At 37.8% G+C, this 12,692-nt stretch overlaps 1 protein-coding gene across 5 annotated transcripts in view; it reads right to left on the bottom strand.

The window, feature by feature from the left end:
• LOC129699402 (collagen alpha-1(XII) chain-like) overlaps nt 1–12,692 on the bottom strand; it is a 246,614-nt gene that overhangs the window by 25,135 nt on the left and 208,787 nt on the right. For all 5 annotated transcript variants that reach the window (XM_055639133.1, XM_055639131.1, XM_055639134.1 and 2 more), the window contains 6 exons: nt 9,475–9,633; nt 7,535–7,612; nt 5,801–5,887; nt 5,307–5,360; nt 4,656–4,751; nt 818–871 (listed from right to left, as the gene is read on the bottom strand). In XM_055639133.1, the coding sequence (XP_055495108.1) occupies nt 818–871; nt 4,656–4,751; nt 5,307–5,360; nt 5,801–5,887; nt 7,535–7,612; nt 9,475–9,633 (528 nt within the window). The remainder of the gene's footprint in view (nt 1–817; nt 872–4,655; nt 4,752–5,306; nt 5,361–5,800; nt 5,888–7,534; nt 7,613–9,474; nt 9,634–12,692) is intronic.

Genomic DNA, 12,692 nt, shown 5'->3' with positions numbered 1-12,692 from the left:
CTCTTGACAAACAAGAATGTGGTCATAATGAAATCTGATTAAAGATGGGATCTTAAATTTCAATAGAACATACATACTGGCAGAAGTACAAAGCAATTTTAAAATCTTCTATGAGAGTAGAATTTTTTTAATGTAGCAAGCTAAGCAGAGTCATTTTAGACCAATCTCAAAACATTGTGTAATAAAAGATCCAATTATTATATTACAGAACTGATTCAGAAATTCAAAGGATGTGAGAAAAAGGTTGGGATAATCATTACGATAGTGTAATATCAAATTCAACGGGCTTTTTATTATATAGGTATACAATTTTATATAATAATATATAATTTTAGTTCACTAAAGATTAGTCAACTTTGCAACAAAATTATATGTTGCTCTGTATAAATGCAATAGTACATTAATGTTGCCTAAGAGTGATTTTATAAAATGAGCATTATAACAATTATATTATTCAAAAAAAACAATAGAACATTGGTTAAATGCAATATTCTATTAGCCTTTGATCCAAGGTCAGTGCAAGGTAAAATTCCACTATACACGGTTAATAAATATACTCAAGTCTCAGGTGGGACTGAATTCTTGGTAAAACTTTTTAATGAAATGCTTCATCAACTGTTTCTAGGTATAAAAGGGCTACCCTATCAAATAATCAAAGAAGAGAACTGTTTATAATATTATTATAAATTGTTTATATTATTATTATTAATTATTATTAATTATTGTTTATTCCCTACTGCAAACATTAGTTGACTTTCTAAATGAGATTCCCAATTACATTCATTAGGTGTATTTAAATGAAAGAGATAATACTTACTGGTCGTCCTGCTATTCCGTGTTCACCTGCATCACCTTTCATTCCGGAACGTCCCTGTAAAAGACAAAGTCCACATCATCAGCATGACAAACAAAATTATCCTGAAATGATCTATACGGTTAACAGTGTTCCCAGCTGTATGATGGATTTGATGGAAGTTGCAAGGTTAATATTAGATCAAAGATAGACACAAAGAGTAACTCAGCGGAACGGGCAGCATCTCTGGAGAGAAGGAATGGGTGACATTTCGGGTCGAGACCCTTCTTCAGACTGATGTCAGGGGAGAGGGATATACAAAGATAAGGAAGTGTAAGGTGCAAAAATAGGACAAAGGGAATAGATAACAAAGCAAACAGATAAAATGTAGTCGGAGACAGTAAGACTGGTCAGAGAACTGGGAAGGGGAGGGATGGAGAGAGAGGAAAAGCAAGGGTTACTTGAAGAGAGGAATTCAGTCAATATCCACGAGGACCAACAAACATCCGTACACTGGTTATATCCTACCCATTCGGGACTATTTACAGAAGCCTACAAATCTACATGTCATTGGAATGTGGAAAGAAACCTGAGCACCAGGAGAAAACCCAAGTGATCACATAGAGAACATCCAAACTCCATACAGACAGCACCTGTAGTCAATGTAAAGTAGAAACTCTACTGCTGCGTTACTATGCCACCCCCTTGATCCATTTTTCACCTTCTGGTCCCTTTATCACCTCCTCTCCTCCTCATTATACCAGCTAACTTCCCTCTCCATTCTCAGTCCTGGTGCAGTTTCAACCCAGAATGTCAACAATTCCTTTCCTTCCATAGGTGCTGCTCAACCCGCAGCTCCTCCAACAGATTGTTTTTTTGCTCTGGAAACCCATATATATTCTTGCTAATAACGGAAGCAATTCTGAATTTAGAAACTTCACCATGATAATCAAGAAATCAATGCATCAACTTGTAGAAAATATTAAAATTCTCCTTTCTCCAAACATAATATTTCAACAATTAATAAGGGGATTATGTCTTTGAATGCTTTTATTTGTCAAATGAAAATTGTTGCTATGCTTGTGTATACACTGATCCCTCTATTTTCCCCTCTATTTGCATCTTGTCTGTTCACTGCCTTACAGGATAACACCCAGTTATGGTCTCACGGCAATGATGTCCCAGAGTGTTAAAATTGATTCTGTCTCCAGAGCAGAAAGGACGATGATGGTGGAGCAAAGTTAAATTTTAAATGGCTCGTTAAAAAATTGATTGATTTAATGGTTCCAGTTAACCTGCATGGTAAAATAAAAAATAACAATAAATAAATAAATAAAAAGGGTCTCCTCCTCCATTGCCAGAGTGAGCAACACCGGAAATTGGAGGAACAGCACCTCATATTCCGTCTGGGTTGCTTGCGTCCGGATGGCATGAACGTTGAATTCTCCCAGTTTTGCTAGCCCTTGCTGTCTCCTCCCCTTCCTTAACCCTCGAGCTGTCTCCTCCCATCCCCCCCGCCCTCGGGCTCCTCCTCCTCCATTTCCCCTTCCTTCACCCCCCCCCCCCCCACCCCCCATCAGTCGTAAGAAGGGTTTCGGCCTGAAACGTCGCCTATTTCCTTCGCTCCATAGATGCTGCTGCACCCGCTGAGTTTCTCCAGCATTTTTGTGTACCTTTGGTCACTTTAGACAAGCCATTTAGTTTCTGTTTAAAACATTATTACTTCTCTTCTAAGAATTTAGGAACAGGAATTATCCAATCAGATCCTTGAGGTTAGTTTGTTGGCATGACTTTCATTTGAGTATTTCAGTGCCAACAGATCTTGTCCCACTTAAGTCTCAATGCCAATGGAGCAGAGCCATGGATAAAGTAGCAGATTGTTGAAAGATTACTTGAAGCTCAGGAGTAAAAAAGTCACAGCTGGTCCAAAATCCACCCTGGAAAGTTGTTAATAGACCCAAGACAGAAAAACAAACTTTCTTTTGCAGCTGAAGCATATCTGTGAAAACTATCATCGTGAAGCCAGTCTAGGTTTTAAATATTTTTCATAGATATATTAAAGGAGCATCATTCAAATTATTTGATTAATGGTCCTCTTTGTTTCAACTATAGGAGCATGGCGGTCTGAACACAAAACATACATGGGAGAGGGGGGGCAGAGCTGAAAGGAGAACTTGGAATTTGCTCTCAGTAAAAATATTGTTGCTGACACCATCCCTTACATATGTTCAAGCAAGATCTTTTTCAGTAATGTTATCTGAATATTAAGACAAACTCCATTGTATTTGTACATGGCAACTTCCCAAATTGTTCCCATTTATGCAATGTGAGATCACCTCCCCAAGTAATAGAATGGAAAATTATTATGTTTACTATTCCTTCTCATGTGAATCTTCATAATAGCTGTAGCCTAAAACAGCTGATAACTAGAAACATCTTGAAACCAGTTTCTCTTGATAAATCCCAAATTACCAAAATCCAAATGACTACAAATGGCTGGAGTTTTAACATTAAAATTAAACACCCAAGGAAAAGACTTGACCAACTGTGTTCAGTAATCATTTTTGAGGTTCATATTGTTGAAATTGTTATGCAATATGTAAAGAAAATCAACTATTTTTTTGACAGGTACAATCATTTTTAACAGACGTATTAGATAATGCTCACAGCTGCAAAATAATTGTTCATAAAAGAGAATTGTGGCTTGATGTAATTGTGATTGACAATCAGCCATTGGACGTATAGATCTATGAATAAGATCTTCCTATTCAGAATTATATTTTGTTTAAAAAATGCTGCAGTACTGGGATATTATATATTCTGGGCTGGCCATACTCTGGTTTGCTAAAAGGCTGACCATATTGATGTTTGCATTAAATACAGAGAGAACCAGTAGGTCTTGTGCTGCCTGTTGCTCATGGCAAAACAAATCCTGTGAAAATTTAGACCAAATAAGGTTTTTTTTTAATGGCATTTCTTTCCCTGCCCACATGATTTACGAGGATATTGTCAGGATAAGAGGGTCTGAGCTATCGGGAGAGGTTGACTAGGCTGGGACTCTATTCCTTGGAGTGCAGGAGGATGAGGGATGATCTTATAGAGGTGTATAAAATCATGAGAGGAATACGTCGGGTAGGTGCACAGAGTGGGTGAATCGAGGACCAGAGGGCATAGATTGAAGGGGAAAATATTTAATAGGGGTTACTTTTTCACACAATGGGTGGTGATTGTATGGAACAAGCTGCCAGAGAAGGTAGTCGAGGCAGAGATCATCCCAACGTTTAAGAAAGTTAGGCAGGTACATGGATAGGACTGGTTTGGGGGGGGGGGGTATGGACCAAATGCAGGCAGGTAGGACTAGTGTAGCTGTTCTGCTCCCCATTCACATAATATGGACATATATTGCCATTTCTTCATCATCCCTAATACAAAATCATGGAACCTGCTCCCCAACATAATGTAGAGCTATTTCACCACATATACAGCAGTGGCTTAAATGGCAAGATTACAGTATCTTCCTCGAGTCAAATTGTGGAAAGGTAATAAATACCAGTGCCTTCTTTGATAGTGGTACCTGATAGTGAAACCAAAAATGGATAGGTGTCAAGAGTCTGAATTTTTCTTTATTATGAGCAACACCAATAATTCCAACCCATTGGTTCTCTTCTCTTTCATGAAATGCCTTTAGATTATTTACCGAGTAAACTATACTGTTCTGGCATTGGTCCTGCTGTTGATTTCTGAAAGCAAACTAGATTATGCGCAATGGCTTTGATACTATAAAGCAGGTTGATCAGCCTAACACGTTATGAACTGACTATAACCTCACACTCACAGGTAGTAATAAAACAAACAGACTTACCGGTTCTCCTGGAATTGAGAGTCCATTAGGACCCTGAGGGCCTGGCAGACCTTGTGGACCTGGGGCGCCTGGCTCACCACGATTTCCTGAAGAACCCTGCAGAAAGGTAGTTCAGCATTTTTATTATTTTTGAGTTCTGAATGACAAACATAAATAAATCTATTGTTGTCATTGCATTCATCCGTATCCATTACATAATTGCACAAATTGTTCCAAAGCAAACATGCATAAATTTCACCCAGCTATCACTCAGGCATTGAGAAATCCTAGCAGCTCAGTAGGAAAAAACGTCAATCAACATCGAACAGAACCAGTCCGACTATGGTCGATTCATGATCTGTGCTGCATGAACTGATTGACTTGTTGTATTGTCGGAAATTGCAGCAATCAATTCATGCTCAGAAAGATCCCACTGCTGCCACTCAGGGCTTTGAATGTTTTTCTGGATTGTTAAACTGATCCCCAAATTGCCAGTCTGTTAAATTTGCCACTATTACCTTGAGCTGGGTGCCAAAATTGCCAGAGATCATAACCTGTTGATGTTTATAGTCATGGAACCAGAGGATTTTTAACTTAAACTGGAACCAAGCATCAATTAATATTTTATAGAAAGATAGAAAGAAAGTTAGAATAAATTAAAATTAAACTTACAGGTGATCCATGTAGTCCTCTGTCTCCTCTGGGACCTTTGCCACCAATTTGACCCTGTAAATGAGAGACAACACAGATAAGATAAACAAAATGCTTATTTTAGTCAATGCACTTGAATTACTTTCTTTCAAGATTTTCCCTAGCTCTTAAAGCTCCCCAGAAAAGCAGGGGGTACATATGAGATTATAAGATTTGATATGCCAGGAGACTAGTGCAAGTCTATATGCAGCAGTGGAATTAATAAATACAAAACATATGTCTAAAATTGCTGGCTCAATATACTCTGTTTACTTGACATTGGAATTATCATGACTTTACTCCTCTTGAATTTAATGATATACATATTCACAAATGTTCCCTGTAAAATTTTGCTGTTGTTAATTCCGTTGCAAATCCCTCTCTCTCTCTCTCTCTCTCTGTTTCCCAGTATTCCCACAGATCAGAATTATATAAGATACATAAGGAAGACAAGAAATAAACAAATATTTCCTTACAGCAGGTCCGGGAGGTCCTGGAGGCCCTTTGCTGTCTTGAGAACATGTGCAAGCATGCGGAAGGGCAGGGCATTTTGCTTCATCTCTCTGAAAAACAAACAAAACAGCAACCATCAAATTATGGAACAAAGTGTCACAAAAAGAACAAAATTTAAAAAAAACAAATCTATTTCCTAATCAAACCAATGGCTGTTGGTTATGAAATTTTGAAAACAAATTGAACTGCTAAATCATTCAAATTAACTAAAGCAGAGATATTAATGGACCTTGCATGACCCTTTTTTCTGGTAGCTTTTAATCAGTATTTTCATTTGCACATGCATTTGTTGGCAACATGAATAATACCTCCATGCTAAACAAGCAGAGAAGAAATAGAATTGACCTGAAAACAGTCAATAGTGATTTATAAAAAGGTTATGTATGAAGGAACTGCAGTTGCTGGTTTAAACCGAAGATCGACACAAAAAGACCCGTCTCGATCCGAAACGTCAACCATTCCTTCGCTCCAGAGATGCTGCCTGTCCCACTGAGTTACTCCAGTTTTTTTCATTTTTTACAGGGAGTTGGACACTTGAGGGCCAGTACTTTGGAGGGATACAAGAGTAAAAGAGGGAATGAAACCAAATCATTTGATTTACAAGAAGCATATTCTTCCAGTATATCTGAAAAAATAACACGGAGGCACATGGAAGCAGAAGAAACTGCTGATGATGGAATCTTGAGTAAAAAACAAAGTGCTGGATATTAGGCAGCAATTGTGAAAGGAATGGACAGACTACACATCAGGTCATTAACCTTTTACAGATAGATTGGACTGGCAAGGAGAAAGCTGGAAAAAGGAGGTGGAGGTTGGGCAAAGTCTGGATACAGATGTAGGGAGGGTGGTTAGTGATGGGTGGAGTAGGTAATACCGCTGCAAGGTGAAAAGGAGACAAAGGGGTGTTAAGCAAGGAAAGAAGAGAAAGAGTGAAATGTGAAGCTGGAGAGAGGGATTTACGTTTGGGCTCGCCAATATAAAGGAGGCCAATACTTCCCTTTTTTCCTCATTTTTTGCCCGGCTACCCAGGTCCCTCCTTCCAACCAGATTCCTCACTCCAGCTTATCAGACTGTCTTTCCTTATTGGACACCCTTTTGTCTCCCTTTCACTTCTACCCTTATCACTTATTCCACCCATATACCGATAATAATCCCCTACCCCACCTCTATTGCAACTTTCTCCTTCCCATTCCAATCAATCTGAAGAAGGGTTCTGGCCTACTGAATACCTTCAGTACATTATTTTTTTGCTCGTGGAAATACATGAGTTAATTTTCTCAGATACCCAAATTCAACCAATCATTCAGAGCAGATTTTTGAACCACCCTTTTTGTGTTTGTGTGTAGTGTCAATTTATTCTTTAAAAAAAGGTCAATATTTTGTGCTAGTAAGATTGCAACACCTCAAGCCGTGTAGCCAACCTTAACACTATTATTCGTGATCAAAACTATGTTCCCTTCTCATACTTCTTGTTATTCAGCTGGATTACTCTTGACAATAATCAAATATTCCCTTTTCTCCAGGTTAAAACAAACCAAATGGAAGAATTTAAACAAAATAGCATTTTGTTTAATATCACAATAATTACATGCAGTGTAAATGCCTAACAGTTGAATCAGGGAAGAATTAAATCAAAGGAAGGAACACAAGCAATCACAACCTGACAATCTGTCATCTGCTGGGTATTAGATACTTACCATGGAAGGGATGTCGCAGCATTTGTCTCTTATGGCCCAGCCCAGACTGCAGATGATATCAAAACTTTGGATCTCGAACTGGAATTGAGAGAGAGAAAAATGTTTTATAAGCACATAGCAAGCAGTAGCTGCAGCTGTATAAACTTTAATTCACATAGCAGTTGTATAAAACTTTGCTTAGTCCAAATTTGAGTACTATGCAGTTTTGGTTGCTGCATTATTGAATGGATATGGATGATGAAGAAGACATTCACTCGATCATAAGGTCATAAGTAATAGGAGCAGAATTCAGCCCATTCAAGTCTACTCCGCCATTCAATCATGGTTGATCTATCTCTCCCTCCTAACCTCATTCTCCTGCCTTCTCCCCATAACTCCTGGCACCTCTGGATTGGATATTATCTATCAGTTAATATTGGACTAACTTTGATTGTTTTTTCTGGAGTTTTGAAGGCTGAAGGGTGAATTATATAAAAGTGATAGAAGTATATACAATTTTGAGACCAATTTATTGGGTAAATAGTCAGAGTCTTCTCAGGGTAAAAATGTCAAAGTTTAAAGATTTGCTCAACAAGTTTTTTTGAGAGACCAATAGGTGCCTGGAACATGTTGCCAAGCGAGGTGGTAACAAATACAATATCAACGTTGAAGAGGCATTTAGACAAACTGTCAGAGAATAGAGGGATATGGACCATGTACACACAGATGGGGTTTGTTAGATTGGCATTATGGTCAGCATGGATGGAAGGGTCTGAAGATGCAATCATGTATTATGTAATCATGTAATCATACATATGTAATCATGTATTATCTTTCTGCTGACTGGTTAGCACGCAACAAACTGTACCTCAGCACAAATGACGATAAACACAACTGAACTGAACAATATCCTCCAGAGATGTTGCCTGACCTGCTGTGTTACTTCAGCACTATTTTTCGAAACTAGCATCTGCAGTTCCTTGTGTCTCCCAATTTGTATATGGTTTGACCAATGTCAAGGATGGTGAATGCAGTAGACTAGATTTGAAAAAGCGTAATTGTTGCTTCACCCAGTTTGTGCTCCTGGCTGCTGGGAAGGGAAAAATGAAATGAATGGATTAGTATTGCATCTCTTCTTACTGCGAGGGAAAGTGTCAGTGGAGGGGGCGAGGTGGGTCTGGATGAAAGTGTGGATAAAGTAGTGACAGAAAATAGTCCTTGCAAGACACAGAAAGGAGATGAATAATTTGTTGAATGTGATGGCGGGTGGTTGCGGGGGGGGGGGGGGGGGGGAACCAGGGGGGAACAAGATGCATGTTTGTGTGCCCTCAATAATTCTGGTTGGAAGTATTTTGTGCCGTGACCACTGGAAGGAAATCACAAACTCTCTAGGCATACAACGTCACAATACATTATCACTAACACATGGAGATGCAGTTTAAATCTGTTCTATCTCTTTCAGACAGCACGTGATATTAACTTTGCAAATTAAGTAAGTAAAGAGGGAAGTGCAAGGCAAATGAAAAGGTAGTTTGATACAAAGAGTGGAGGGGTAAGTTGTAGATTTGCTAAAAATAAATATCTTTATTTTTTATGTATGTCTCTATTCTCTGACAGCATCATCTTGGGTTCTTGGTTGATATACATAACCCCATGGGCCCTGAATAGGTAGTGTAAGCCACATTGAGAAATGAAACTGATGAATAACATTTGTATGCAGCAGGGAGGAGGAAATGTGCTATCTGATATCTATCACTGGCACAGACTGTGCCATTACTAATTCCGTTTCAGATTGAAGCTAAGGAGAAAGGACCTAATTTCACCTCAAAAGTTACTTAATGTTCCGCGATTGCATAAAAATGAATTGCAAACCAACAATCTGGAAGGAATGTTTATAAATGAGCATCGAACACCGTAGTGAATGTAATTTGCTTTTTAACAATAAAATGTACACCACTTACTGCAGCAGACTTGCCCTTTGGCCCTCGAGATTTAACCAGTTTTCCAAGGCTTTCATATCCATTTGTTGTTATATTGCCAGGTGGGTTTGCCATCTTCTCTTCAATTTCTTGACAGTCCACGATCAGTTTAACACTGTTTTGATTTACCAAAATATGAACCTGTGCAGGAAATATTTAAAAATATATATTTGGGTCAATGTTTATCATTGTCAATTGGATACTTTCTTGCAGTCACAAAATTGAAGGATTGATTGAAGTCTGTGTTCCTTTCATCCCCTGGGCCTCCAATTTTCATCATCTAATAGTTCTTTGCCTTAAGCTCTGTAATTAAATATCAGATTTCACTTACCTAGTCACAGATTTATTTTTCATCACCACTGGTAAATCTGCCTTCATTTCTAGCTTATGAAATGTACTACTTGTTTAAGATAATCCTTAAACCCATACCTATCACAAGATTTTTGTTCCTTGCTTCTACCAAATGTCTCTCCCTTAGGATCTGAAGAAGGGTCTCGACCCAAAACATCACCCATGCCTGTCCCACAGAGTTACTCCAGCATTTAGTGTCTCCATCAGGATCATGTCATCTCATGTTGGAGGTCCCAGTGACCTATATATATCTTGGGCCTATTTATATTTGACCCAATATATCTGGGGCCTCTCTAACTCACAACCTAGGCCAACTTACTTTTCTCTGCAGATTCCATGATAGTAGAGTAAGCAAAATATAAGTCTTTGAGTATCTAAGGCCTTTATGTGCAACATAATTTTTCAGCAACAGACCCCAAAACATGTTGTTACTCTACCTTCAAATTCTATTTAATGTTCACATGGGCATTTAGTCAGTGACATAAAACTGGAGAATTCAACTGGAGAATTGGGTTGTAGACTACCCAAATCGAATATAAGGTGGTGTTCCTCCAGTTTGAATGTGGCCTCACTCTGGCAATGATGGAGGCTGACGAGGTCAGTAAAACCTATTCAAGCCTTTGAAGCAATGGAATAAAGAGTTTTCCATTGAGTCTTCAAAGGTTGGATTGATGAAGGTGCAGGAACTGCCCTCAGATAAAATTAGTAAACGATCAACAGGAAGGGTGTTGATGAAGGGTGTTAAGTGAAACGTTAGCAGAAGGAAAATTAAGAGGCAGAAGTGAACAGAGTCTGCTGAGCTTCTAGGAAAAGCAAAATTATGACATCAATTGTGTCTCAGAGATCTGTAGGAAAACGAGATAAAAGATCTCTTCTTGAGCACTCAAAGTACTAACCTATACAACATGAAAGATATAAGATACCTTATGGTCCTCCGTATAAAGAAAAGACCAAAAATTGAATGCTAAAAAGATAATGGAAGAGGAACATTTGCGCAGAAGACCGAAAAACATGATTAAGGAGAAAGATATTGTGGCAGTTTTCTAAAAGCTTGAAAAATGTGCAAGATAATTGGATTAGGCAGGGGTCGAACATATAAGTAAAATAAGTTAAACAATAACAATTTGTTTAAAGGGTTTTAAATTCTGACAAAGACTTTGAAAGTTTTTCAGTCATTAATTAATGAAATATCAGCCAATATGTTTCAACCATACAGCTGGAGAATGCAAAATATCAGTCACTATTTGGGGAAAATCAATGGTGAAATTGACCGTATTTTAAATTTTATTTTTCGAATAAAATGGTCGAATGCCATTTTAAAAGTACTTCCTTATCCTTTCTAATTCTTTAATGGGATGACAAATTTTGTTTTCTGGCTTGAAACCTCTGAGTCAAAATCCAAATCCAATTAGGATTGATGTTTATCTCTGAGATTGAGATTAGGACCACCATGAATGGAGGTGTGTCCAATATTAAAAACTCCATAAAATGAAAAACAATTTCAGGAACTGGAAAATGCACTAAAAGTATTAGTCCACTCTGCTGATTAACTGATCACCTGCACTTTTTGACTATTCATACTGTTTTACCAGGGACTGGATTGTTTTTATTTTATGTGTAAAATGTTTAGGTTTTATGTGCGATGCTCCGGTATTCCCTGGGAAACGCCTTCTCATTTTGCACTGTACCTGTTGCTTTGCAAGATGACAATAAAGGTTATTGATTGATTGATGATTGATTGATTGATTGTTTGATTTAATGGAACCCTGTAAACCAACTAACATTATAATTTTCAGTCTTTTCAACTTTTTAACTAAGCCCTCTTCAAACAATCCTCATTCAACATGTTTTCGTCATTTTCACTCAGCATTTTTGTTTGTTTAAACTGCATGCTTTTAAGTAATTTTGGCTGGGTTCTTAGTATATGAATGCTTTATATTCTTTACAGCTGGCGACTTTTTAAACTGCTCTGTCAGTACTATGGCAATGAGGATTTTGAAATCTCTGTGTTTATCTAGCTCATCCTCAACAAGGTACTTGCTGGGTTGGCTCTCATCCATCAAAAACTTTATTTAAAAGATTCAGCTGTTCTTACCATCTGCTGCCTCCTGCAATGTGAATGGAAAACCCATGTAATCAAGCACATTCAGATCTCAATCTCTCAAAATTGTTTTTTCCTGAAAAACAAATTTCTCCTTGATGTTGCTTTGCAGGATATCACTGAGTTGAATAGCTCATATTATCAATCCCTGACGTGACCCCGTCATTATAATGCAAATGTCAGTGCACAAATTGGCAACATTCCTACATATATTATAACAGCCCCTATACTTCAATTGCTAAAAAAATATTTCAGTCAGCCTGCGGTTGTGATATGCTCTATGTAAATACAACTCTTTCCTTAAAGTAGTTATAACTTAAGTGCATTGCACTCAACAATATTATGAAAATAGAAGCAGATGACTAGTGTTCTGGAGTTGAAATCTGTAACTTATTTACAAACTACTCAGTACTTTTCTGTCAATCTCTGACACACAAATTTATAAAATCCCATAAGGAACATTTGGAAATTATTCCAAAGACATCATTAGTCATTCAGGCATAAATCCATGGTATCTCCAATCTCCAAACAAATAATTTATGTTTCCCTTCATACTACCCATTCTGCCAAGTCTTACTGCACTGATGACATAAGATTTGGAATGAAACCAACAGGGATCTTAAAACAACTCTGTCCCAAAATGACTATCACCAGTGGTTTGATAGGTAAATGCAAAGCTTGATGTAACTGAATTTATAAAGGTCTTTCTCTTCTGTGGTCCCTCCGGATTGAGGGTGACTTGCGTATA

Source organism: Leucoraja erinacea, chromosome 8 (assembly GCF_028641065.1).
Source record: "Leucoraja erinacea ecotype New England chromosome 8, Leri_hhj_1, whole genome shotgun sequence".
Taxonomy (NCBI): Eukaryota; Metazoa; Chordata; class Chondrichthyes; order Rajiformes; family Rajidae; genus Leucoraja; species Leucoraja erinaceus.
The sequence above is the reverse complement of the archived record's forward strand: the minus strand, read 5'-3'. Positions and strand labels throughout refer to the sequence as shown.